The 27,151-nt window shown below is 48.9% G+C and overlaps 2 protein-coding genes across 5 annotated transcripts in view; one reads left to right on the top strand and one right to left on the bottom strand.

Moving 5' to 3' along the window:
* The window catches only part of DOCK1 (dedicator of cytokinesis 1), a 453,094-nt gene that overhangs the window by 202,949 nt on the left and 222,994 nt on the right, over positions 1–27,151 (top strand). The window lies entirely within an intron of this gene.
* INSYN2A (inhibitory synaptic factor 2A) overlaps positions 1–27,151 on the bottom strand; it is a 57,258-nt gene that overhangs the window by 24,169 nt on the left and 5,938 nt on the right. For 2 of the 3 annotated variants that reach the window (XM_081074114.1, XM_081074116.1), the window contains exon 2: positions 14,298–15,354. In XM_081074114.1, the coding sequence (XP_080930240.1) occupies positions 14,298–15,349 (1,052 nt within the window). In that variant the 5' untranslated portion in view covers positions 15,350–15,354. Of the gene's footprint in view, positions 1–14,297; positions 15,355–15,974; positions 16,105–27,151 lie in introns of those variants that run through there. The other variant, XM_081074115.1, reaches the window with a different exon arrangement.

The following is a 27,151-nucleotide window of genomic DNA, read 5'->3' as shown; positions in this document are numbered from 1 at the left end:
CTGGTGTAGCAGGTATGGCTACAAAGCCATAGGGGCAATAACAGAAGGAGGACAACTGCCAGCTTCAGCCTGAGCGAGACCTCGGCTGCGTCCTGCAACGGAGGGACTGCAAAGCCGGGGACAGGAGTGCCAGACAGCGTCAGCCTTTTCATGAAGGCGTCACAGGGAGATCTAAGCTAGCAAGGCCCTCGGTGGTAGGAAGGGTGCTGAGAAATGCCATAGAAAGGTCGCACAAAGCTGTTTTCCCGGCCATACATATCCAAGCTGTTCGCTCAGTATATCTGAGACCTTGAAGAAGGGGCCTGAGAGGCACAATGAATAATGACTCTGAGCCCCCCCCCCAAAAAAAATAAATAAAGTGTTTGAAAAGGTCAGGAATGGTAATATATATATATATATATATATATATATATATATACGTATTATCTTATTGTGCGTGTTATCAGGAGCAGAGTCCGACAAAGTTATAAGCATCTCAGACAAGACTGGTTGGCAGGTGGAAATTAATTCTATGGTATTTAGTAGTAATGACGAGTATCGGGTCACTGGATTGACTTTGTGAGATGTTCCTGCTGCTGCAGGCCCAGGACCCTGTTTTCTCTGTAAGTCGTTGAATTTCCAACTGATAGTCCCCACCTCGCATTCCTGGGGGGATTGGTTTTAGATGTCACAGAAGTACTGTCCTCTTGACCCACATCAGTGGAGCACGCAGCCCGCCGTAGGCCGTGGGCAGCTCTGCCTGGTCGTACAGGGCCTGGGGTCCCGTTGCTCACTGGCTGGCCTTTTCCATGGCACGTGATTTTCAGCAAGCTCACAGTTTCTAGCACATAAGCTAGTGACACCTGGGATGATGCTGAAACTACGGCGTCTCCTTTCATTATGGTCCTCGAAACACTAGTTATACAGAGTGTGGGGACTGTCGCGTTGAATTAACTCAGAGGTACGTGTTATGCCCACAGCTAGAGACGGCAGTTGATGCAAACAAAGGAAAACAGCATGCGCTCTGCTCTCAGTCCTAATCTTACGCACTTGTTTAATTTTTTCTCTCAATTTTGATCTCTGGTTCTTTCGGCGTCCTCACTGGGTGCCAGAAACCGTGTTTTTCTCCGGCAGGTTAGCCCAGGTTTGTACCCCATTCGATCCGTGAGCCATCACTTAGGTCAGCATCTTACGGGGCTTTTTCACGTACTAGTCTCAAAGTGACACTAATTAGAGGCCTAAAGCAACACCGCTCCTACTGTTGGGAGGAATTAAGTTTCAGAAACAGTCTAGGTCAGCTGTTTGCAGGGACCCCCTCCTCTGTGGTCAGGCTCCCCGTGGCTGTGGATTTGGCTTGCTCCTAAGTCTGCCTTCTCATTAGGGATTAACCAGCTTTTGCCCTCGAAGTGTAGTTATTTCATGTATCAGCTGTCCAGTAGCTAACGTGAATTTGGACTTTGCCCACATATCCGTGCAGACACAGCTATTTATCTATTTTGTGCACTTGAGCTGTTAAATGGCAGGATTTGGGTAACAGCCAAGTGAAGTTTGTTAAGTGAGTATGAGGCCGATTTCCCTAAGAAACTCCAAAATCACAGATTGCTCAATAAGGGTGGTGCTGGCTTTCACCGGCAGAGTATGACCAGCTTCCCAGCCGCTGGTAGGAGCGTCTTTGATCCAGTGGCTGGTTTGCTCTGTTAGGCTGAGCGATTCTGTGCCCACTAGTGGCCTGGGATCCCCAGGCAGACATAGCAGAGCAGTTTTAACTGAGGTTGTGTTTTGAGGACATAAAGTAACAGTGACCCCCAAGTCTCTGTGGCACCCGTTTTCCCCTGCCTTAGGGATGTCTAAGTGGGTTGATCATTTTGAAGCCTTCTCGGTAGTCTACGGGAATAGTACTGTTTCCTGCTGTTGAGAGGCCCTGTGGTCAGTAACTTTCCTCGCCCAGAATGCCTGTCACTCGGTATTATCAGGGCATGCTGCGTAGTTTTCTTTGTTGGCACAGCCAGTGTCTGGTGTGCCAGTCACAGCACAGGTGGCAGTAAAGGTTTATGGCTGGATGGGATGACGAATGAAAGAGCAGGTGGAAAATAAAAACCACTGGAAAGGTAATGCTGTCTCAGTTGATCTGAGTGTCGGTTTCACCTCTGTTCCAGTGGAATTTAGCAGCTCTTACTTGACATAAAACTTGAAAAAGGCTCACTCCATGTTTTCTGTTCAGCACCCTGAATATAATAGAGGAGTGTCTGCATTCGAGTTGCTATATTGTAATTCCTGAATTATCTCTGTTTCGAGAATTATAATCAATAGTCGTTTATTACATGGCCCTGGTTTCTCTCTTCTCTTTCTCTTTCGCCTGGAAATGTTAGGTCATGCAATAAGGCCAATCTCATTAACTACTGGTTTCTTCCATTCGTCTAGGACTTCTTTTTTGGAGGAAAGGGCTCTCATTGAAATTGAAATACATCAAACACTTCATTTCCGCATACACTCAGGATCCCCCTGACTTGGAAAGCACCTGCTCCAAACCTCCCTTATGTAAAATAGCTGTCCTACGGGACTCCATTTAGGGAAACCTACTTTTGGAGGCCCGTGTTAGAAGGAATATCCCTCTATGGACATGACTGTTAGGTTTTACAGCATCTCTGAGTCTCAGTGCAGCTGAAAAAAAAATTGAGGGCTAGCAGGAACCCCAACACCATGTATAATTCTGGCTTACTGGAAAGTGTCTGAGTCCCGAACCAATTACTTAGGAGTGATGTTTTAGAACACAGCCATTCATAGGTTAAGGTGGGTCATGCTTCCCGTTTATCTTACCCTTACTTAATTTTTTCCACCAGAAGGTAAAGTTCTCAAAATCGTACACGCGCCATTCTCTCAGAGCCAGGAAAGCGAGACATTGACCCTTGAATAACGAGCTTGACATGCAAATCCCGTGTGATCTTATAAACACATCAGGATAGTTTTCCGTAATCCTGGCGATTTCTGCTGAGTGTTCTCCTAGGACACTCAGTGTGCTAAAGGACTTTGCTCTACATTATCCAGAATCACTACCTGGCTTTCACCGTGCTGGCGTGTGCACGGCTCCTCCAGTGCTTCTCTGCACCAGCTCTGTGCACGGCTCTTTGCTGGGCAGCAGTGGTTGGATGAGTGAAAGCACAGACCTTGCCCTCAAGACACTGGCAGTCTAGAGGACACACGTTTCCAAGAGGAAGGAACTGCTTATACGTTAAGGGAGTGGAATTGTGTGACTTGGAAAAGCAGCACGCTCTCTGTGAGACTCGTTCAGTGAGTGTCCAACCCAGCATCCTTGCACTGCCCCTTCACTGGCAGCTCGGCACGTTCTCTGGCAAACACCCAACACCCTGTTTGTGGCTGTCTTACAGGCCCTTTCGCAGTGGTTCCTGATGAAGTGATTAGGTGTCTTTCTCTCGTGTGACTGTGTGCATCTTGGTGCCCATGTATCCATCTCCATCCATCTTCCCAACACCAGCATTCCCAGTTCCGGGCTATCTGCAGAGTAGCGCTTGTGGCGTGCATGTGTCACAAATCCAGTTTCGTTCATGATGCACAGAAAGTTAGTGCCCTCCTTCTCTCGCTGCTGCACGTCACAACACTTACCACCATGGAACAAGCCATGGACGTTGGTTATTATTGTGCTGTTAGCCTGTGACCCCCACTAGAAAGTCAGCACCCTGACAGAGCAGAGGTTTTTGTCTCTTCCTTGGTGAACGTTCAGTGCCCACATTGGGGCCTGATGTGTAGCGGGTGCTCAGGAAATATTTTTGGAATAATGAAGGAGCACTGAAGGAAGGAAGGGAGAAAGGATGGATGGAGGGATGGATGGATGGACGGACGGACGGACGGACGGACGGACGCATGGATGGACGGATGGATGGATGGATAGGTTGATGAATGAAGAATCTGTATGAGCGTCCTTTGGGTTAACTGCTCCCATCCCCTGAGCTTCTCTTCTGAAAAGGAAAATGGGATGGTCAGTTTTGTGATGTTCCCAGCTGGATCAGCTCGCCGAGAACATCTGGCTAAAAGTATTACCGTGATCCCATCTTAAATTCCCCCAAACAAGTGGGAAAGGTCAGTTATCCTCTGCTTCCCACACTGAGTTATTAAAATAAGTGGCCTCGTCTGCACCTGAAACAGCCCCCTCCTCCTTTCTTTAGCCCAGTAGCAGCCCTGGTGAAGGAGTTTTACTGCGAAACACCCTATTAATAATGAACTTGGTGGCTTTCTTTAGGCACTGTTGACAAATTAACTTTTATTGGCCTAGCAGCTCTCCAAATGTGGTGATACTTTACTTCTGGGGAGCCTCTGGCTGTGAGGGAAGCTTTTAATGTGTGTTTTCATTACAAAGAATTAAAGGGAGACAATACGGGTGGCTAGTATAGGGCATGGCCCTTCCTGGAGAGTCCAGGCCTGTGGCCTGGAGCCCCTGAGAGCATGAGGACTCAGCTGGTCTCCCCTGCTCTCGCCCCGAGCCCTCTGCCTCACCCCTGCACTGCTTCTGGTTGTCTCTGCCGCTCCCTAAGGCCCTGCCCTTCCCCCTGCATACATTCCATTATAAGAGCCGTGCATGATGACGAAAACGGAATCTATTATTATTACTGCACATGCTTTATTATTACTGTCAGAAATACATGCAGATTTGGGCCGAGACGGACACAGAGATGGCCCCTATTATTAGGGCCGGACTTTGTCTTTAGTGTTGTACCATCTTATTTTCATAATATAAAATCGTAATATATAAAAATCGGGGAGTATAGTAATTATTATTTTGTGTGTGTCCTGCCCGGTTATGTTACACACAGGCAAGACTTACATTTTCCTTCATACGTTCTGAAGTCAAAGAGATTCTTAAGTTGCAAAATGATGCCAATATGACAAACAAGTCCCTCACCCCAGAGGGCCCCGGGAGTAACTATTATTAATAAGGAAAACATCTTTTTAGGGCTCAGTCTAGGCTGACATGATTGACTTGTTTTTTCCTGAAGGAGAGATACAAGTTGAAGCTATATCATTTATTGGAAATTAATTATAATACATTTTGGTGGCTACCAAACTAGAATGAAAATAGGAATGTGAGTACACTGCGTGGAAACAAATCCTCTCTTCTGGGTTGCCATTTCTCTCCAGCTCTAGTACTGTCTGTGATGGGCGGGCTAACTCACGGAGTTTTTAGTTTGAAAGTATTAATGTGCCTTAGCCAGGGGTCTGGTGGTAAACAGCCACACAGGCTTTTCTCTGGGATTTATCCTTTCTTTGGATGTGCTTTGTTACAGCAGTTAACACATTTAAATCAGAACTTACTCTTTGTGAAGCTTTTGTGCTTTGTTTCAAAAGCCTGACTTTTAAGCCTTCAGAGCTCTTGGAGCTGACAGTAACATCTTTAAATTGGGGTGTCATCATTTCTAAAATTCAATGATGAGACTTTTATCTGGGGAGCTAGCAAATTGCTGTAACCAGTGACACATCCATAGAGAAACTGTTACTCCATTTTTAGTCAAAATATGCCCATTTTTGATTATCTTTACCTAGGAACTCAGTCTTTCAAATTCAGATGTGCTTATTTAATGTCGCATGGAAACCTTTCCTTCTACTTGTTGGTCACATGAACTTGGACATACATTTGAGGCAGTTAGAGCCAGATGGGCAGGGGGTGGTTCCTGGATGAGCCGCTCACGGTGCGGAGGGCACGGGAAGGCCCTGCTGTCGTTGCCCCAGGAAGGTTGCTCGTGGATAGATTGTCTGCTTGGCACTCAGATCCCTATACTTGAAGATCAATGACCTCGATTTTTCTGAAATTACCTCACAGATGGGATTTTTCTGTCTTGTTACGCATCCTTAAAAATACGCTTTATTTCTGGAATCCCTTTGCGTGGTGGTCTCTGCTTTCTCTACTGGCAGGTTGCTCTCTCCGGAACATAAATTTGCATGGACCTTACCAGGTCTGGGGTGCAGGAGCCGCACAGCCCCTTCCAGTAGAAGGAAGGACCCAGATTTGCAGTAGCAACAAAAGTGCCTGCTTTTTAATTGTTTTTTAATTCTGCTTTTTAAAATTTTTAATTCTGCTTTTTAATTCAGACAGACCAGGGTTCCCATTTTCAGAGAAGGAGGAGAATGGATGCGTGTGCCTGACAGGACAGGATGTGGGTCTGTCTTTACCATTTCCCAGCAGCCTTTTGACCTCGGGGAATGTTACTAGCATGACCAAGCTTTAGTTTCCTCCCGGAGATCATTCTTACCTCCCACTGTTATTCTGAGCATTAATGAAGACAATGCCGAATGGCCAGCATGTTGGAGATGCTCAAAATAGATGAGTTCTGTAGGTGCTCAGCCCAGAGACTCATTTCACTGGAACGCGCCCACCGATCCAGTAAGAACGATAACACAAACATTTCTGCGGAGCTTGGCAGAAACTGCATGGGATCTAAGAAAATATCTGAAAACTAGAACTTGCATTTCATCCTTAAAAAAAAAATTCCCATTCGGGGACACAAATCCATAAAGCCCATAAATGTTCATGTCATGCTTTGAGTTGCTCATTTTATCTGCACATGGGTGTCTGAACAGCCTAGTGGCTCGGTGGTGAGGCCTTCTTCACCTACCAACTGAAAAGGCTCGGGAGGTATTTGGAATCTATTTTGGCATTCTGCACAGGAAGATTATTTAAATTACATTTTCAAGGATGTGTGATACCTACATGAAGCCCAAAGCAAGAATTTGGAATGTGTTTTACACTCTTAGAAATATATTTGCTTCATTTTTCACATTAAAGATGGAAAGGCTATTATTTTTCAAGAACTTAAAATAGCATTTACGAAGTTACATAAATATAAGCTATCGAGAAGGCTCCCATGGCTGTGTGCACGAAATGAAGATGCTAGAGAGAATATGAGGTGTGCTTCCATTTCAAAGTCACAAAGTATGACAACTTATACTTGGACTTTGCAAATCGAACATATTACCACAAATATATAAAGGTCATTAGTGATAACAGAAAAAGAAGAAAACCAAAGGACAGCGGCGAACGCCAGCATGTTAGGTAGTGGAATGGATGAAGTATCCAGAGGAGAAAAAAGAACCTAACAGTGGGATCACTGTACACATTTATGAGGGTCACCTGTCGAGAGGGCCATGTCACTTCTCCCCTGTAACCTTTTGGGGGTGTTTTAAGGCAGTGACTGAAATGACCATGTTCTGAGACATCTCTGAAAATTTGTCTTTAGAGCAGAAAGGAGCCTTGAGGTCCCTCCTCTCATTTGGACCGTTCTCTTTAACACGGGAACATACAGCTCAGAGAGGCTAGGCCAGCGTGAGTTGGGTCGAACCCCAGCTTCCTGGCCCCACATCAACAGCCTTGGCCATGACACTGAACCAACTTGCCCTGTACGTTTCTCTGAAAACGAGTACAAAGTCCGGCGTCTCCATTCTGTAATCCTCAACCCCTCCTATCCTTGGAAATAAACCAGCCTACATAATAAAGCAAGAAACTATCTCTGAAGGGATGGAAGCCTGCTCCTTTCCTTAACCTCCCTGCACAGTAGCCCTTGGAAGTTAACAAAGTTGAGTTGGAGGGAAGTAACTTTTACTGAGTGCAAACACCGTCGTGGACTGAGAGACCTGTCTTCTGCATTCCATTCACTCCCCAAAAGACAGTCGGGAGGCAGGTGTTCTTAGCTTTTACAGAATAAGAAGCTGAAGTTTGGAGAGATGGATAATGCTACCCAGACACCATTAGGGGAGGGAGGGGCAGGGCCAGCTGCCAACTAAGGACTGGCTGAGCTGAGCCCAGGTCATTCCACCGGCTCCCCTCCTCCGTCTCATTCCCGGAAAATGGAAAAGCCAAGTGGCCGGGAGGCAGACCTCAGTGGGCTGGCTGGAATGTTTTCAAATGTTTGGGGGTTACAACAGATGTGCAGAGGGACACTAAACTGATTAATCCAGAACAGAAGAAAGTGAAGTGCTGCCATTTTCCTTGCGTTCAGATAGGGAGGAGGTCCAGACAGCAGTGCATTGGGCTGGTTAAGAACTTGGGTGCGTCTGATCTCGCTGCCCAGAGCTGTTTCCTGCTTTCCTGTGATGCGCGATGCCAGCCGCCTCCCAGAGAAGGTCCATGAGGACCCTTTGCACAACCACAGAGGCCAGTGAGAGACCAATGGTGCCCGCCCTCCCCCCTCGCACTTTGGCCCTTCCAGCTGACCAGGTGGAAAGCGTGGCCCTCAGTTAAGTGGGCAGGCTTGGCAAGGGTGACCCGGTCGTCCTTCCATAGCGAGCCCAGCCATACTGAGGTGGGGTCACCTAAATGCCCAGCTTTCCGCTTGGCTTTCGGAGGGCGGACCTGGGGAGCTCCCGGTCAGAATCGCGTGCCGAGACCTTGGTGATTCCTGGTTATGCCCAGGCTGCCGCAGTGCTGCACAATTTTCCACGTTGGTTCTTTCTGCTCTATGACTTAAACAAATTGAATTGTCCCCTGATGCTTCCTCCGTAATTGTGATACAGCATTTATTCTATTTGTGCATGGATAATTAGAGAAAATTCGGAGTGGTTTCTCATCCCCTGACAGGTCCTTCTGCAGAGTACCTGATTCTCAGTGATTTGTCACGATAAGGACATGCAGCAAAGCATGTATTTAACTTCTGTCCATCTGGCGTCAGTAAGTGGGTGAAGGCAAGTCACGTGACATAACTTTGTGCTGCGGTGACCTCTTATTATTGCTGGTGGGAGGATTAGGCCTTTTTTATGATTTAGAGAACTGCGGTCATGTCTGCATTATACATTTAAATGGCAGGTGTGTGCTTCTCTCTCTTACACACGCACACGCACACACAGAAAGGCATGCACACACGTGTGCGCACACACTTCCCAAGCAGAGTCCCGAAGGCTGTACGAGCTGATGAACAATTCAGTGTAGCCTGGAATGATGACCTGTGAACTCTTCAAAGGTGGGCCTGAGTTCATTTGACTTCTACCCCCTCCTTGGGTGGCACAGTGCCCACCACTTAGGAGACTCTGGGTAGAAGCGTTCTGCACGTGTGCATGACTGAGACACCGGTCTGGCCAGCAGTCACGCACCTGGGCTAGTCCTGCACCCCTGTTCTGCCTTGGTTTCAGGTTTCAGTTGTGTCGAGGTGGTCCCATGTTTACACGACCACGGTACGGGAGTCGGTAGTGTCTCGCCCACAGCCCACACCTGCCCATCACCTGTTTTTGGAAATGAAGTTTCGTGGGAACACAGCCATGTCATCAGTACGTGTGTTGTCTATGACTGCTTTCATGACATGGTGGCAGCGCTGTAGCATTTTTATAGACTGTGTGGCCCTCAAGGCCTAAAGTGTTTACCATCTGCCCTTTGCAGATGAAATGCGCCGACGTCTGCATGTGGGACTCCGAGGTCTTGCTTCCAGTCAGCATCCACCCCGTGAGCCTGTTTCCTTACTGCGAAATGTGTGTGTCTGTACGTATCCCTCTCTGCTCCCTGATTTTTCGTGAGTAGAAGGAAACCTAAGCGGAGCGCCTGTTAATACACGGTCTGCACTGGGTTCCGGTTCACGCGTTGCTGTTCCTCAGATAAAGATTCCTGTCTCCTTGTCAGATCCACTGTGAGTGCTGCCCTCAGACGTCCTGATCTCAGGGGATTTGCGTGGCTTCGTTTTCTTTTCTATCGCTCTGTGCCCTGCACGCGGGAAAACTGGGCATCACGCCAGAGAAAAACACCCTCATCGGTGCGGTGTGAACAGGAAGGACCTGGTGAGCAGGTAGCAGGGACCCACAGGAGACTGGGGGTCACTTCCTGCCAGCCACTGGGCTTCTTGGGTTGGCTGGTTATTTAGGATTTTCTTTTAAGTGACATTCTCATGTTTGCTCTGACTCAATACAGCCACGACCCCCCCCCCCCATTTCATGATTTCATCTCTGCCTATTTGTCACATTTAAGTGCCTGTTGGTGTGGCCTGGGTTCTGCTGCTCCTCCCTCCGCTCCACACCTGAGCCCACAGGCAGCACCGGCAGATGCTGGGAGAGACCGGCAGTGAAAGAACCTGACTCACCCTGGGAACAGTAGATCCTGCCCTCATATTTGATAGCTTGACTTCTCATGGTTTCTCCAGGTTTTCTCCGAATAGCAGGGTACCACCAGGCTGTCACCACCCAATGAAGCCCTCCCCCCACTCATGCGTGGGGTACAGTCTTAGAAGTACACAGCCGTCTCCCACCGAGGTGCCATGTCACCTCACTGGTGCCTGTGTCCCATGAGCGCCGCAGGCCTGCTCCCGCCCAGCAGCCCATCACCGCTCAGGAAGTACAGCCGTTACAGAATTGGGTGGGTGTTTACACTCAGTGCCCTTTCGTCTGGTTCGCAGCCTTCGGCGACTGCATGAGTGCCTCATTTTGGTAGCCTGTGTGACCCTGAACTTCCCGGGGAGAGACAAGAATAATACTGAGAGCTGTGAACTAAGCAAGGTTAACCACCGCCGTTCATGCCTGCACTGCGTCAAACGAGGATTTTAGTGAATCCCTCGTAGGATATGCCCCTTATTCAGTGTCCACCGTGCACTGCTACCTGCCAGGAGCTGTGCGGACGTCACCTTGGAGCTTCTAACATCCCTACCTGACAGAAGAGGAAACCGAAGCTCACTGCGATTAAGGAACTTGCCTGAGCTGAGAACTTGCTCTGCTGAGGCCTTTGGAAATCTACATAAACCAATGAATTCCTGAGTTTCTCTTACACAAAATAATCTGGAAACTACTAAAAGTGGCTGTGGTTGGTGACACAGAAATTCCTATGCACAGAGGAAGAAGCGCTACACAAAGCTTGCCAGACAATCTCAGTAGTGAAAAGAAGTCCTAGTAAAGAGTTATACATTCAAAATGCTTCAAGAAACATAATTTGGCCCACGGCCACTAGCCAAGTTCTGAGAGCCTTGCCTTCCGTCACCCTGTCCTGGGCACAGAGCAGTGCCATGGCCCCAGCAGGCCTGGCTCAAGCCGGCGGTGCGACGGGCATCGGGGCAGGATTTGTCACTTGGGTTAAACGTCACGGGCTGTGCAATGCGTGGGAGATGACTGCCCTCCCTGGGACTGCTCTTAACCCAGGCAAAATTCTGTACAAAGTAGGCCCCTCTGAGCTAATTGGGGGTAGACGGTGGGGAGAGAAATTGCTTTTACCTCACTTCTGAGCATTCTCTACTCTTATTATAAACTTCAGAATGTTTCCCAAGGAAAACGCCATTGATATTTGAACTTGGTCATGAAATTCTTCATTGTGTTACATAATGACCGTATAATAATCTACATAAAGGGAGATGTCCTGTTCTCTACCATAACGTGCAATGAAAACACTTATTTCTTAGCTCCGATTGAATCCATAAATACATCCTGCGCATTCCTCCTTCTACGGTGACGGTCCTGGAACACACCTGCAGGTCCAGTTCTCGGGGGCAGAAAGTTCTGTATTCAGGGTCTTGGGAGCTGGTTGAAGTTGGCCTCAGTTGCAGTATTTACATCAAGAAAATCAGCAAATGCTACCCCTTCTTCCGCCCAGAGCCAGGTGTGGAAGCAATGCCCACCCACACACACCTGTCTCCCACTCCTCGTGACTGCTGGACCCAGACACCTGGGAAAGGGATGAAGAAGGCTCTTACTTCTTACCTGCCCATCCCTCAGGCTGCTGTCTGCTCCTGTATTCTGACTTAGAAAAGAGTGGTGGACATTGGAATTTTGGCCAAATTAATGACCCTGGGCATTAAGAGGGGTCACCTTCAAGTGGCTTTGGAGTTTGAAGCCACTTGCTTCATTGTTATCTGTGTCCTGAGGGCTCAGAGAGGGAGCAGGAAATGACAGTTCTTAGGAACAGATGTGGGGGTCAGCAGGATAGGGACTTGCTTTTCCACCGTGAGCTGGTCCTGTGCAGACAACTGAACTAGCGACTGATCTAAAGTCAAGTCAGCCTTAGGCTTGCTCCGCCTTGTTTTGGGGATTCGGATGAAGAGCTTTTTGTGATGATGGAAATGTGTCCTCTGCAGTAGCCACCCCGAGGCTCCTGAACACTGGAAATGTTGCCAGTGGGACTGAGAAACTGAATTTTCAGTTATAATTAGTTTGAATTTACATTTCAACAGCCACATGTGGCTAGGGGCCACTGCACTGGACAGGGCAGCCCAGGGCTTTCAGAGATGGCACTGGATGGCAGCCTGTGTGCTGGGGACTCAGACAGGGGGCCGCCCTGTGTTCCCCAGACCCCAACACTGCTGACCGGGAAGCCCAGCACTCACACCACCAGCAGACATCCATCCAGCTGCCCCTGGCACTGGGCGAAACCCGTTAGGTCATCCCGCCTGTCCCTTCCTCTCCATCTGCAGGATGGGCGATTATCTCCAACTTACAAAGAAATGACTCCCAGAGAGCTGCCACCCTTGCCCAAGCCCTCAGAGCCAGAATTCCTATGTAGACTTGTCTTTCTCATCACAGAACTCGGGGGTCCTATGTAAAATAACCCCCCGCGCTTGTTCTACTCCTGGAAGCAGCCTATACACAGCGCCCAGCACGGTTCTCCTTTCAGGAGATACCGTTCACAGGTATTCAGCCTTTGCAGGCTTTTATTCTTGCACACCGCGGGAAGCATGCACACGAGCATATGCATTCATCTGGCTGTATGGCATTCGGTGAATTTTCTTCCCCACTGGCGATGTCCTTCCCTTTCTATTTTGCTGTCTGGATTGAGTCACTAAATCCAAGTCAGTGTCAGGTCCCTGTTTCGCCTCTTAATCTTTCCGTGGGAATGTGGTCTCCTGATCCACAGATGCCTCAGGGACCCACCTTAGCGTGTAGCTCTGGAATGTGTACCTACTCGAGTCTAAATGATTGAAATGGGATGAACATGGAGATGTAAACCCAAGACCAAACAGGCCTTTGGAAAACATTCTGTAACGGTAGGTCACTCTGAATCTACTGTTAGGTCACGACTGGCCAGCCACTCCTTTTGCTCACTGCCACAAACTGCAAACCATACTATGAAAACAGGAGGTGGGGCTTGTTGAGAATTCACTCCTCTTGCAGATGGGCCACCTTCACTAAGCTGGAGAAGCCAGAAGCCAAGGGCAGAGCTTGCATCTGGCGCCTTGCCGAGAAGCCAGGACTGAAGCCTTACTTGCTGCTTTGGAATATTGCAACCGCCCCATTTTGCAATATGCAAACATTGTAATGGCAGCACAACTGTGTCTGGAGGACACTGTGCATGCGGTGATTTGCTGCCCTGAGAATGCGTTTCCTGGCTTACCTTCATGCTGCCTGCCAACTCACTTCCCCAGGGCTCGGGCTGATCACATGAGACAACAGGGTACCGCCTCCGATGCCGCCTCCAGAACACAGGCTGGAGGGAATCTAGACAGGTTCAAGGTGGAATGGGAAAGAGAAGGTATGGCTGTCTAGGCAAAGGCCGGTAAGCCATAGGCTTTTGGAAGTACGGACCCAGAGCAGCGCTGGCTATTTTGTGTCAGCATAGCACACTGCCTGGCCCACACGCACCTTCCGAGCTGAGGGGCTCCTACCTTTTAAGTCGTTTGTTTTTAAACTTGCTGTTACACAATTTCAAGTTCAAAAGATAGGAAATGAAGTTCAGCAATCTGTTATCAATGCTAGACAGTTTGGCTGTTAACTTGGTATTGTTCCCTCTACAGCCGCGCTAGACACGTAGGGCAGCTGTGTCAGGGGACACGGCATCTGTCTCGTAACCACACAGATAGGGCGCGTCGAAGGACGGGCGTTGCTTCAGTGAGTCAGGTAAGGAAAGAGAAACATGCTGTCTGTTGTAGAAAACCGTGTACAGTCCTGAATGTAAGCGCTATTCCAATTACTTACTATAAGCGAGTCAGCGTTTACTTTTCAAAATGCCATCTGAATTCTTTCCTTTCTCTCCCATGATACGATTCCTAAGGGGCAAGTAGCTTGTTGTGTAGATTAGCTATTTGGACTGGCATACCTGTCATACTTCGTCAGTATCTTAACCCCTTGGTCTTTGGACATAACAAGAAAAGCTCCCTCAGCCTATTCAAAATATACGTATGGTTTGAATTCCAGGCCAGGCGGTGAGTGCCAGCTAACAAGTAAATCTTGAAGGTGAGCATGCAATGAAGCCTGGCATCATCCAACAACCTGTGACCCCTTTGGGCTTGCTCTGGGCTAGGCCACAGCCTGGCTACAGAAATGCTGGCTCTAGTCTCCGTACGGATTTGGGTTTGGGGGAGCTCTAGATGAACCCTGGGGTGATGAGCGTACAGAGCATCTTAAGAAACGCGTGTACCTACCCTTCCCGGTGGGCCTCTCCTTTCTCCAACTCCTGAATGACCCCCAGTAGCACTTTGATGGTTTCTTGGCTTGAGCTGATCAAGTTCTCCATCATCTGCAGCTGAGCTTTCAGGTCCAACACTTCCGTGTGAGGCACGATTGTTGGGCATTCTTCGCCCAGAGCGACGTCCCGCCCCGGCGGGGCTTGCGTCTGCGGGGGCTGGTCGCTCCCTTCGGGGGACACGCACGGCCGGGGGGGGGCCTGGAGCCCGTCGACGTGGGCAGCCCTGCCCGGCTCCTCGTCGGCCGCGGGGCACAGCGACCACTCGCTGGCGGCGGCAGAGTTTGGCGAGGCGGGTGCGGGGGCCTTGGCCGCGGGGGCAGGCGCACACACGGCGGCCACCTCCGTTTGAAGCAGCGCGGGGGGCCCGGGCGCGGCGGCGGGGTCCTCCGCGTCCCTGTCCCCGCAGCTGCGCGCCCCCGGGGTGTGGCAGGGCTCCGCGCAGTTGACCCCGGCGGGCGGCTCCCGCGCGTTCACGTGCTCGTGGGAGCGGGACACCAAGGCCGCGGTCCTGTGCGCGCGGCCCGCCGCCCCCGGCCGCGCCTCCTCCCGGGGCTCGGCCTCCCTCTTCCCTTGGGGACCCACGACCAAGCCATTGTTTTGACTTCTGAAGGCGTCCGCGGCGGGGGTGCCTTTGAGAGCCCCTTTTTTGCGGTCCGGCGGGAACGTCTGGTAACACGTGTTCAGCTCAGGCGAGGTCTGCACGGCCGTGCTCCTGGTGACGTTGGGGATGGCCCTCCGCGCGGGCACCGTCAGGTACTTGCGGTACCGGCAGGCCGCCGCCCGCGCCCCCCGCCCCCCGGCCGCCGCGCCCGCGCCCAGCGCCGCGTCCCCGCGCTCGTGCTGCGCCTCGCAGATGTCCTTGAACCGCACCTGCAGCGCCTTGTTCCGCTTCTTGACCTGCCGGTTGGGGTCCAGCGCGTACTTCAGCTCCAGGGCCAGGCGGGCGGCGGGGGCCACGTCCCTCTCTGACGGCGTGAGCGCGCATCGGCCGGTGTCCTTACTGACCATGATGCCTGCGTCGGGAAACAGGACACAAGTGTCAGTCCGCGGACACGCACGCGCGAGCACGGCGCACGCGGAGCCCGCGCCACGACCGCCCGCTCCCCAGATATTGGCGGACGGGCGGGGGGGGGGGCGGGGGGGCCTTCCTGTGCAGCGAACGCGGGCCGACAAAGGCTGGCAGGCGCAGCGCGAGACGCGCCCCGGGCATTAAAGCCTGCTTCCTGTTCCGCGTGGGACACACTGGGGTTTCCTGTGATAGGAATGCGTGTTTCCCCGCCAGACAACCCTGTTCTACTCTATGCGTCAAGAAACCCGACGATGCTGCCTCTTCTGCTTTGCAAATGATCGTTCCACACGCGCATCTCTGCTTCGTGGGCAGATGGTTTCCCAAATGCGACTTATTTGGTTTGGGTTTCTACTATTTCTTGAGGATGACGTGATCAATCTATTAGTGGAATCCAAGGGAATTGCTGTTCTCTCTTAAAGACTTATTGGCGATTCCAGCTCCCGACCAGATGAATGTGGAGAGCCCTAAGTTGAGGAACTGAAATAAATCTCTCGGTGTTAGGCCTTCTGGATGCCATGGGACAGTGGGCTACACTACTTTATGGGGAAACTATAAAGGACAAACCTTGGTGCTGCAGCTCGCTCCCTCTGTGTTCGCACAGCCATAAAAAGAACAGGGTATCCCTCTGTCTACAAAGGCACTCAGCACTTCTTTGATTCTATGGAGAGTGGTCTTTGAAAGTACTTTTTCTAAAACACATTATTCATTTCTGGAATCCAGTTTTGTGTTTTGATCACCACCTCTGAAAATGAAAACAATGGTGGTTGCTTCAGCATTTTAATTCTGAAAGAAAATAAAATCACGAGGCTTTATGTTAATCCTGCAGCTTCATCTTGGGCTGAGTTATTAATACCACTCAAAAGGTGCAGGTGGCCCGTGGCTGCTCGCGGGGACACCGGTGGGGTAAAAAAACCTTTGCTATATTGGGCTGATTCACAGCTCTTTATGGCACACGGAAGGGCTTTCTTGGGTGTCGAACTTAAAGTGAGAAGTATAGTTAGTACGTTGTTTGTGAGTTAACGTTCATGCCCCCCACCCCTGCCCCATGTTCCAGAAGAAACAGAGGGGAGGAGTCTGGGGTGTGCAGGGCCCTGGCGTCAGAGCAAGGTGGCCAGAGAAGCAAAGGCACTGACGTGAACCAGCGAGAGGGAACAAGAGCGGCTCGGGGCGCATTGCCCAGCCCACCTGATGACAGGCCTATCCTGGAGGAGCCCGAAAACGCTGCACGGACAGAGAGAAAGGACATCCCACAACCTTGGTTCTTACCGACAGGATTGCATGGGCGCAGTGGTGCAGTGAAGGAAGAGAGAGGGAGACGCCCAGAGCCACTGTCTGGGAGTTTCAGAGACAGAGCTGTCCCTCTCTGCAGTCTGGGGACTCCAGCTACACTGACCTCTGCATCTCAGGCCAGCATGGCGTGGGGATGTTCAGGACGTCACTGGTGTTACCGAGTAAAAAGGCTTAGAGCAAATCCAAGTACTTCCTCACTTGTGTCCTAACGATGGACTCCTCCTCCTGTGAGAGGCCATCAGAATCGTCAGGGCAGAATTGGGATTAGATGAAGGCAGGTTCTCAGCCTGGGCATACCTGGTGTTTTAGGCTGGGTAAGTGTTTGTTGTGGGGCCTCTCGTGGGCAGAGTGGACGATGGCAGTGTCCTGGCTTCTTCCCACCAGGTACAAGTAGCCTGCCAACCCTGTGTGACAATGAGAATTGTCTTCAGACACTGCCAAATGACTGGGGGGGGGCATAGCCCCCCCCCAAATGAGAATCGTTGGCATTAGACCTTTCACCCTTGGATGCTAGAGTGTGACCTGAAAGGTAAGGATAGGGAGAAAGCCATGTGAAAGACCAGGGACAGGTGATGGAATCCCACCTCCCAGAGGAACAGTGGGTCTGGAAAGTTCTGAAGCTGTAGTCTGGAGAAGCCCAGCTCTGTGGTGAGCCAACAGCAGGGCAAGGCCTCACTGAGGCATCTGTGTGTCTTCTGACCAAAGAAAGAATCAGAAACACTCACTCTTGGGGGCGGTTTGCAGAAGGCAGACTTTGGTCTTTGGTGTTTTCCTAGTTGCTAAGCATATTTGGAGACCTTTGTAATTTGACACTGGAAAACCTGGGCCGTTTGGAGAGAAAGGAGAAGGAAAGGCACAGACTGGAGCTGCGTCTGCGTCAATATCCTGGCGCCGTTTGGGGAGGACTAGATCAGGGTAATGGGTGAGGCAGAGTGTGCCTGCTAAGAGCAGACAATATATGTCTTTTACAGACACTCAGACCTACAGGTCAACAAGACGCAGCCAAAAGGACCTGGGGTGGGGGAGAGTGTGGGAGACAGTGGGGTGTAATAAGACAATTAAATCTCAGCCCTCACTCGTGTCTCATAGCCATCCCCTAACTGCCTTTGTTGCCCAGGTACACGAATTGCGCCATCATTCTGAGAAGACCTTCATACTAGAGGAAATTTGAAAGGGAGAACATTTTTACAAAAAGCAATTTACTAGTAATTTTTCAGCCTTTTCCCTGCCACTACTGAAAAATGTGTGTCTGAATCAGTTTGTCCTGCCATGCTATTCATCAGCACGGCTTGCCAGGAACTGCACCGAAATAATTTTCTTACATCTGTCTGCTGGTTTGGAAAGATATTCTGAGTCTTGGACCCAACCAACAAACTAATAAAACAAATCAGAAAAATTAATTGCTAGTGGCAAAATAATAATAATGAAAAAAAAAAAAAAAGCAAACCTCCTAAGCTCTTTTCTGTTTTACAGGGAGTTGCTAAGTATATAAAAATCATTTCCTTGTGAGCAAAAATGATGGTAATAAATAGGAATTTTTATCAGTTCGGCTTGGTGTTGCTGAATAATTTTTTGAGTAATAGTAATTGAATTGTCCTAACAACCGCAGTGAACGGGAACACACCAGGCAGTTTTTGTCATTGACTTATTTTTGGCTCCAGAGGGGGTTGAGTCCTTGGGATGGCCAGATGGCATTTTTCTTAAAGCTTTAGAATAAAACTTTCCTGGATGTGAAGAATTGCTTTCCTATTAAGGTGGCCACATGCTTCCCATTAAGAAAATGATGTTGTCATGAAAGAAAAGTGGGCATTCTGGAGATGAGAGTCCAGAGGACACATGGAACCTTCTGGCTCACCAGTTCGTGCACCAGTTCTTCACGCATTCATTCAGCAAATGAATGTCCCCATGTCCCCGTGTGCCGTCAACATCCAGTCCCCACGTTGTGTCCTCACCGTGACAATGGCAGCCTTCCCTACAGTCCTCACTTTCATTTTCTCCTTGACCCTGACGATTACTCCATGGGTGAGGCTCTCTTGTTATTCTCATGCTGCAGACATTTAGTGGCTGAGGCACCGGAGGTTTTTCTTAACTTGCTCAGTCACACAACTAGGGGGCCTCACCCTTATTCCTTTAAATCCCACGCATTAAACCGCTGCCCTGCCCAGGAGATGCTAAGCTTCAAACAGTATCAGAGAGCTGGAGCTCCTCTGAGCATCTGGGTGCAGGTTATTCAGAGACCCAGGGACACACCTGGCCACGGAGCATAGCCTCGGTGAGGGCCTCCTTGACTTCTGGACACAGCGTGGAACCCACATGGCATTTGCAGTGATGGCTTGCTCTGGCTGTGTCACCCCAGGAACCAGGGACTCGGGGTCTTGGAGTTAATCCCTTGGCTCCAAAGCAGCGGGAGCTTGTGACGTTTATTTTTCACAAGAAAACTGTGTTTTAGAATTCACCGGACTGTGCCATCTTGAGGTGAAAATGGCTCGTCATAGTCCCATAGCCTCTCTGGCTCTGGAAGCGCGACATGACAAGAAGCTGTGTGGAATATAAATGTCTTAATTACCCTCAAATTAAATTTCCTAATCAAATGTGAGCTGTAAATACATAAACCCTGTACTTTTAGATTAGCAAAGGAGAACCATCTCTGCACGCTGCTTTAAATTAATAGCTTATAGAAACATGTTCATTCCAGCTTGAAGGTGTGAAAAACAGCAGCAATGGAATGCCTAACAATAGGGAAACAGTAAAGTATGGGCTACAGTCACTCAGTGTGTATTAAAATGGTAATTGTGGAGATTATTTAGTATCATAGAGAAACACTTCTGAAAGAGTGTTAAGTGAAAGAGAGCCCTCTACCAAATTGTACCAGAAGACAAAGAACAAAAACAGTCCTCACTGTGGTATTAAGACAGTGATCCTAGGAAGAGTTCTTTTCCCTTCTGTTTTCTAGGGCTTTTTTTCTTCTTTTTTTGGGGGGGAGGTGGGGTGGGGGCGGGCGGGTGCAGTGTTGTTACATTGTTACAAAAACACAAGGCAAAGTCAGCCCACACCTGAGGCAGAACATATAAACACTTGGATCAGAATAAGAAAAACCCCCGAAATGATTAGATTTGGGTACACGCTGTCTCCCGAAGGTCATCTTTTATTGTTTTGAGGAACCCTTGATTAAAGAAAGAGTGAATTTCAAAGTAGTGATAGCCCCTGTGTGAATGTATATCCATGTGCACAGGTACACATTATGCACGTGCGCCTGTCTACAGCACGTGGACAGGTTGGGAGGGCAAAGAATGTATTTGGTTGAAGGAATACCAATGTGTGAGCAAACTCACTGTTAGGATGGGATTTGCCATCTGTTTTAATTAGAAATAAAACGGATTTGTCCTATGATCTGCACTTCTCATCTGAAGGAAACGTGGGGTATTGGCAGCTGACGAGAGAGGGCTCCTTGCGCTCAGCTCTGTTCTTACCCCGCCGGCACTGGTAGGTTTCCAGTTTGGCCTGCGCTGTGATGTGCAAGTCAGGATACAGCCGATGGACAGTGGGGCTGGTGACTGGGATGGCCTTGCCAGCACCTCCCTGAGTCCCATCAGTCAGTGGGGAGAGAGAGCACAAGAGCTGCACAGGCCATCCCACGAGCCTGCAAAGGGACCATATGATATTATTGGCTTTTCTAGTGGCTTTCCTGCTGTTGAGACACCTTGGAGTCGAAGACACTGGCTGGAATTCAAGATTAATTGGGTCAGCATTTTATTCCATATGCTGAGGGAGTGCCTGAACGTTAGACTACTGAGAGGGGGGATTGTAGACAATGAGTATGCCGTTCTTTAACACGCAGCTTCCCGGAAGGAAAGGGAGGGAAGGCAGAGCCTCACCCGTGAAAGGAGCCCATCCTGTGGGGAAACAGTTAACTCTAAGGCCGTTTTAGAGGCAAATGGAAGTCCTCCTTTCCTCAGGGCAAAGCTAACTGCTTATGGAGTTTGGACTGTGTCTTAGTTAGATTCATTATCCTATTTAATTTTCTTTAATATGCTGAAATGATATTTTCCCAGACATTTGTTCTCTTCCTCAGAGGTCATTGATTAAGAGGACTGAAATGAATGCCACTGTTCCTCTGAGGCTGAGATGGAGGGACGGGGCGTGTGGGAGCAAACCCGTGCGGCCATGTCCCAGGCCCTCCATTTATTTGTGGGTTACTGTACAAGGGGCCTTCTCATTGAGAACTGATGACCATCCAGTCAGAGGCAGGGCAGGGAATATTTACGGAGTTTCACTGCAGGTGTTGAGGCAGATGAAAAACCTTCCCAGGTGGGGCCCTCGTCATTCATACCTGTGATTTCAGAAAATACATTTTAACCAACAGAAAACCTATATAGGCAGTTACTTCAGCCACATAATGTAAATCACTCTTGCCACATGGGCTCACACTGGCCTGCTTCTAACGAGTGGCAACAGAGGAAGTGAACCATCCATTTTATATACTATGCTTGGGGGTTTGGTGTTGAAAGTTTTGAAGGACCAGGAAATGACCAGACTTTGTGTTTCCCTGTTTACTTAGTTCTTTATTTTTCAGCGTATCCTAGTATTGACCTTTGCTCATTTTCTGCCCAAATGTTGTCTGAATTAGGAGAAATGAATTAGCAAAATTTTATAATATTGGCAAAAATCAACTGAAAAAAAAGTGCTTCCTCCAAATGAGACGTTACATGAATGTAAAAAATTAATTTTATGTGCAGCAATTAGCTTTGCTAATAATGTCCAAAAAGAGTCCAGTAAAACAGCTTCCAACAACTCACCAAAGTCATATGTAAGATTAATAAAAGGAACTAATTCTCCTGCTCCTCTCCCTCCCCTCCCAGACTGGCATGACAGTTACAGAAAATGTTAGACATGGGGCTCCAGTTTTGAGCATAACTCACGAGGGCGTTACACATCATAGCAAAGGTCCCACCTGCTCTATTTCCTGAATGGTTCCAGGTAATTAATCAGCTGTTAGTTGGGGCGCACAGAGTTTGGAGGCTGCAGAAGAGGTGGCCTCACTTTCTTGCTCTGTACGGGAGTCTCACTCCCGTGAAAACATGCACAGCCTAAAATAGCCTCTCGGAGCATTTTGCCTTTGGATGCACTATGACGAATCCATATGTTTTTTACTAAATGGCATGATTTGACTCATGATATATCTGAAGCTAAAATTAGAACATTGATTTTGTCCAAGAAATAAGTTTATGTCCCCCGGTCCTTCTCCCAGGGGGATCCCAGAACTGCACACTGGAACACCCAGGACAGGACTTCTGCTGGGAGGGACCGTCCGTTATAACTGAAATCAGCTTGCGTGGAAGGTGCAGTCTGCCTTTTGGGCAAGGCCACATGAGTGCCCATCTATTACCATCAAAACAGAACCCCTTGTGGTTTCATTGTAGTGTGTCTCTTATGTCCTCAGTCTAGCCAAACTGTAGACGTTGCAGGGTCTAGGGTTTACTGCAGAGGTAGCAAGCCAAGAACAAAAGGGAGAAATGAGCATTTCTCATCATCAGCTTCTACTTGTAAGTGGACAGCCAACCAGAGAGAAACGTCTGCCGGTGGAGCCCAGGTACACAGTCCTATTAAAAGCCCACAGACAGACTCAGCATGTGGGGTCATCACACATACTAGTCAGCCATACATGTGTGCAAAGCCTATGTGGGCCTGAATTCTCAAGACTTACCTACGATCCTTGGGTGAAAAATGAGCAAGGGATCGCTTAGTCCAGTGCCCACGTCTCACTTCTCCATGGATACCCACAAGAGTCCCCATTTGGTAGCACTTCTCAAAAAGCAACCCTTTTTTTTTTTTAAGGTCTTCTAGAATCCTTCTCACCCTGCTTCTCTCTCTCAGTTTCTTATGGTTGTTGAGAAACGCTCTACCTGCTGGAGGTAAGCCAGTTCGCACACTGTCTCTAGCATACGCCATGGTCGGTGCCTGCTTTGTGCCTTCACTTTCGGTGGTTCACATTCCAGGACTGCCCCCTCTTTCTGTGCCACGGAGAGCTTCTCGCTGATGGCTCATGTCTAGTCCTGCTGCTCCCTCATGTCTAGCCCTTCTCTGGCTACTCCCGTCCTCACTGCTGCTGTCACTGAGTCAGTGAATAGCCCCTGATGTCTAGGGTAAAGCAGGACTCCTGCCAGGAAAACGAGGCACGGTCCTTGGAATATGTAGCTCAGTACGGGAGAGACACGCACTGATGGGTGACACCAGCCCACTGTGCTCAGGACCACCACGGAGAAAGGAGGAGGGGGAGGAAAGTACTAAGAGTGCTCCCTGGGGAGTCTGGACGGCCTCCCCATGGAAGAGCAGGCCTAGAGCGTGAGTCACTTTTCTTGGATGTGTGTCGGTTCTCTCTCCTAACACAAATGTACGTTTGTAGCCTAGATCCCTCTCAGCACCTCCTCTTTCTGCTGAACTCAGTCAGCCTTCCATACTTGCTAATTAAGAATATAATGATACACATCACATCATCCTCACAGCTGGGGCACGACATGTTCAGAAGGCTTTGGATGAGTACAGCGTCACTGTGGTTTCCATGGGTTCTTTCTGCACTTCCTGGATCTAGGTGGAACGTGGCTGCATTCTGTCTGAAACCTCGACAGGAACTAGATGAGTGGACAGAAAGAGATAGTTTCATTAATTTAAGTAAAACCACGTCCAGAGACTTTTCTCTCCTGAACCCTGGTGTAAGTATCTTGAGTTTGGTTGTTCTAAAGTATTATTATTTTTTGAGTGCTGATGGTGGAGAAAGAGATGGCCCACACACTCACAAAAATTAGTAGATGGTACAGAAGTGGTATATATTTAATCAGGAAGAACACTGGAGTCTGTATCACATATCTGTAGTAAATGTGAATTGGTGGTGAGTACCAGTAGGCCTGTTCTTCTGTTATCCAGGTTTCTTCTTGGGAGTGGGATGTAGTTGTGGCAAAATAAATGAAGACTTTAATTCAGAAATCTCAATAGCTTGCAATAACGTGAACATTTTATAGAGTGTGGAATGTTGGCTATTCTCAGCCTTCCAATCAGACTTTGTTTTTTGCTGTAGAGGAGGCAGTTCTGACCTTCAGGGAAAAACCCAGAGGGCCTGAGCGTGCCGTGGAGTCAGGTTGCTCCAGAGGGGAGTGTGTTTTGGCACAGAGGGTTACAGGAAATAAATAACTTCCATTTTTTTCTTACTTTGAATTGAGAACACCGGATATAAAATTATATTCAATCAACGAAATTAATATTTAGAAGTATAATTCTACACTACTGTGTATTTGTTAAGATGAACATGGAGAGGAAAGAATGGGGATAGAAAGAGAGGGACAAAGGGCCATGAGGGTGAGAACCAGACAGACAGACAGACAGGCAGACACAGGAGAGGAAGGGGTGGGGCTCAGGAAAGTCAGACCATCCTGCTTGCTGTGGACAGGAGCAGACACACATGACATTTTGATGTATGGAGCCACTATTGTCAGCTTTTCCACTGCCCGTTAGGGGGCACTTACAACAACCCTTCTCCTCCAGTCCAGAATGGACCCTGACAGTTCGTCCTAGGGCAAAACAACAGGCAAGGTGATACCTGCATCTGAGGTGGGACATCACACAGTTTCATGTTCTGTGAAGCACAAGTGTTGCAGTTAATGAATAATTGTATTTTGACTTTACATTTCTGTGGTCCTGCTTCTATCCTTTCATCTCTCCAGCACCTCCTTGGAACTGCCACCCTCTTACTTCACATGGATTGTGGGAGAGGGGAAGAAAGAACAGTGGGGGAAGACACGTAGCCGCATGAAGAGAAGTTGGCACTGTAGTGAGTAAGCATGATGAAACAATATTCCATGCACATCAGAATGCTAAAAATGTACTAGAAAGGGAAGCACAAGTCTCTCTAGAACCTCAGATGACCCCTTTGTACTCTGGCCTTCTTGAAGCTTTGCAGGAGAACACAGGTGGTGAAGAAGTGGAACCTTTTACACGGTGTTTTGGCGGTTTTTTCAGAAAGCGTTTTGAGATGTGTAGGAGATGAGAAGCCAGAGGGAGGCTGGGCCCCCACAGGAAGAAGAAAGCATGCATTTTCCTGAAGGGCGCCATCCTTGAGCCTGGCTCTCTAGAAAAAGCACCTTGGCCGCCACTCGAGTCCAGGTCAGTCAGAATTTCTGGGGCATGGAGATCTCAGGGCGGCAGAGATCGTTTTAGTAATGCGTCTATGATAAGAGCCATGGTCTACAGTTTCTGTTTGTTCATTTTCTTCCCCACCCCATTCTCTTCTATTTTCTGTGTGTTCCCCAAAGCTTAGAGCAACAGGTGGCATAGAAAAGGTGCCCGTATATATTTATTGAATGAAGCGACAAGTGAACAATGTTCCAGGGGAGCCAGGACTGCCAGCCCCTTCCATTGTTTCTAGAATGAACCTGGGACTCAGCCAGATGTTGGGGAAATCATTAGCAGAGCCCAGGTCGTGGGGAGCGGGTGCCCTTCTGCGGCCTGGGGGGCCTCACTGGTGTTATCAGCCATTGGGGTGGAGTCACCTTCCACAGAGGGGGACACTTAGAGAGCCATGATGGTCACGGTTTGAATATAGGTCTTTTGCCATGTGGATTGAGGTCAAGGGGCAAATTCCAAGTAAATTGGCGCCTGGCAGTTGTACTGCCGGCATCTGGCATGTTCACACCTTTGTTCTTGTGATGTTTCTGGTTGGGGACACAACACATCTATGTCTCTTCCTAGGATTCCGCGGCTAGGGGCAGCTCTTCTCAACCACCGACCTGGGGTGTGAGGTCTCTTGGTAGTGGGAGCTTTTTTGCAGCGAATGATTGGCTTTTGGATTTTACACATAGGGTCTTATAAATTGGTGAGGCTGTACTCAAGGTCATCCGCTTAGCACTCTCGTCTTTGAGAGTCGTTTCTGGACATGGTGATTCCTGACTATGTGGTGCCACGTGATCCTTAAGAACTAGAGACCAACTGCCTGATTTCAAGCTCCGGCCTGCCTATGGTTTTGGTCAGAGTCCTGAGCAAGCTGTAGATAAGCTGGGAGAGTAAAGGTAGTATACGAGCTAACATTTCGCAGTACTGGCCGCCGGTTGGGTTCTGCACTTTATATGTGTTCTCACACTGCATTCTCCAAACGCCTTCTGAAGGAGAAGTTATTTTTATACCGATGGGGAAACTGAGGCACTGATGGGTGAGTCGGTGCCCACGGTCAGACAGACAGGTGCTGGCAGCACAGGGGGTGTGAATGCAGACAGGGCTGCCTGGACACCGCTCTCAGCTCCGATCCACTGTGATGAGCGTTCAGGGGTGGGTGCCTAGGAAGCATCTGTGGGTCTCGTGCTGCCGTCAGCCATGGAGTGGATCATGGCAAGGACACTTAGGAACGCGTTGTGCATATGGGTGACACTGATTATACTGCTTGAGAGAAACATGTCTGAGAACCGTCTGGAACGTTTCAACTTTGAATGGCTGATTAAACAGTTGCCCTAGGTTTTTGTTTTATAGTGGGGCACGCCTGTGGTCATTTTCACGGACTCTTTTTAGGTCTAGAGTTAGAATTGATGCTTCAGTAGAGAATTTAAATCACCACTAGGAATGAACCAAGAGCCACGAGCCCTGGGTCACTTACGGCCCATTCTCTATGGCTCCAGCAGACCCCACCCCACGGAGGAGGGGTGCCTACCCTGAGCTTCCCCTGCCCAGTAAGAAGCGGTGATCTTTTCATAGAGCCACTGTTCCGACCATGTGCGAAATCCCATCATTCAGCCGAACCCTGTGTGTTTTTGCCACACTAGCAAATCTGATAGACGCCATAAATAAAGTAGACATATACTTAGTGGGGCGTTGATATTATGTAAGGAGACATGTACAGAGCAAGAACACGACAAATTAAGCAAGAGTGGAAACTACTTCTGCGAAACCATCAAGCTAATGGCTACTATTAAAACACACACACACACACACACACACACACACACAGAGTAATAATTTAGAAAAGCAGCTACCATGGGACTCTGCTGTGGCCCGAGAAGTCAAGGGAAAAACAGTGTGTGAAAGCGAGAAACTTGCCTTTTTCAGCATTGTTTTCATTTCAAACCCTCTCCACTTGCATGTAGTATGAACTTTTCTTGGGAACGGTTCCTGCCCACACTTCTCCGAGCTATGCAAGTCTCAAGTGCATGCTCAACAGGAAACTAGTCTTTTGTGCCATGCGGTTTCAACAAGGAAAAAAGCAAAAAAGAAAGCAGGTCTTTCTGTACCACTCCGGTGTTGATTTAAAAAAACCACAAAACAGTGATACATTGATGGGTCTGGCACAGACATCAATGGGATTGATGTCGTATTGTCAAACTGAGATGTGAGGTGAAGGCTGAGACAGGTGTCTTCTGGGTAACTTGGGCTGACCCTGTGAGCTCTCCAGTATTTTGTAAGGTGCTAGTGAAACT

The sequence above is a fragment of the Rhinolophus hipposideros genome (assembly GCF_964194185.1).
Source record: "Rhinolophus hipposideros genome assembly, chromosome: 15".
NCBI classification, from domain to species: Eukaryota; Metazoa; Chordata; class Mammalia; order Chiroptera; family Rhinolophidae; genus Rhinolophus; species Rhinolophus hipposideros.
The sequence above is the reverse complement of the archived record's forward strand: the minus strand, read 5'-3'. Positions and strand labels throughout refer to the sequence as shown.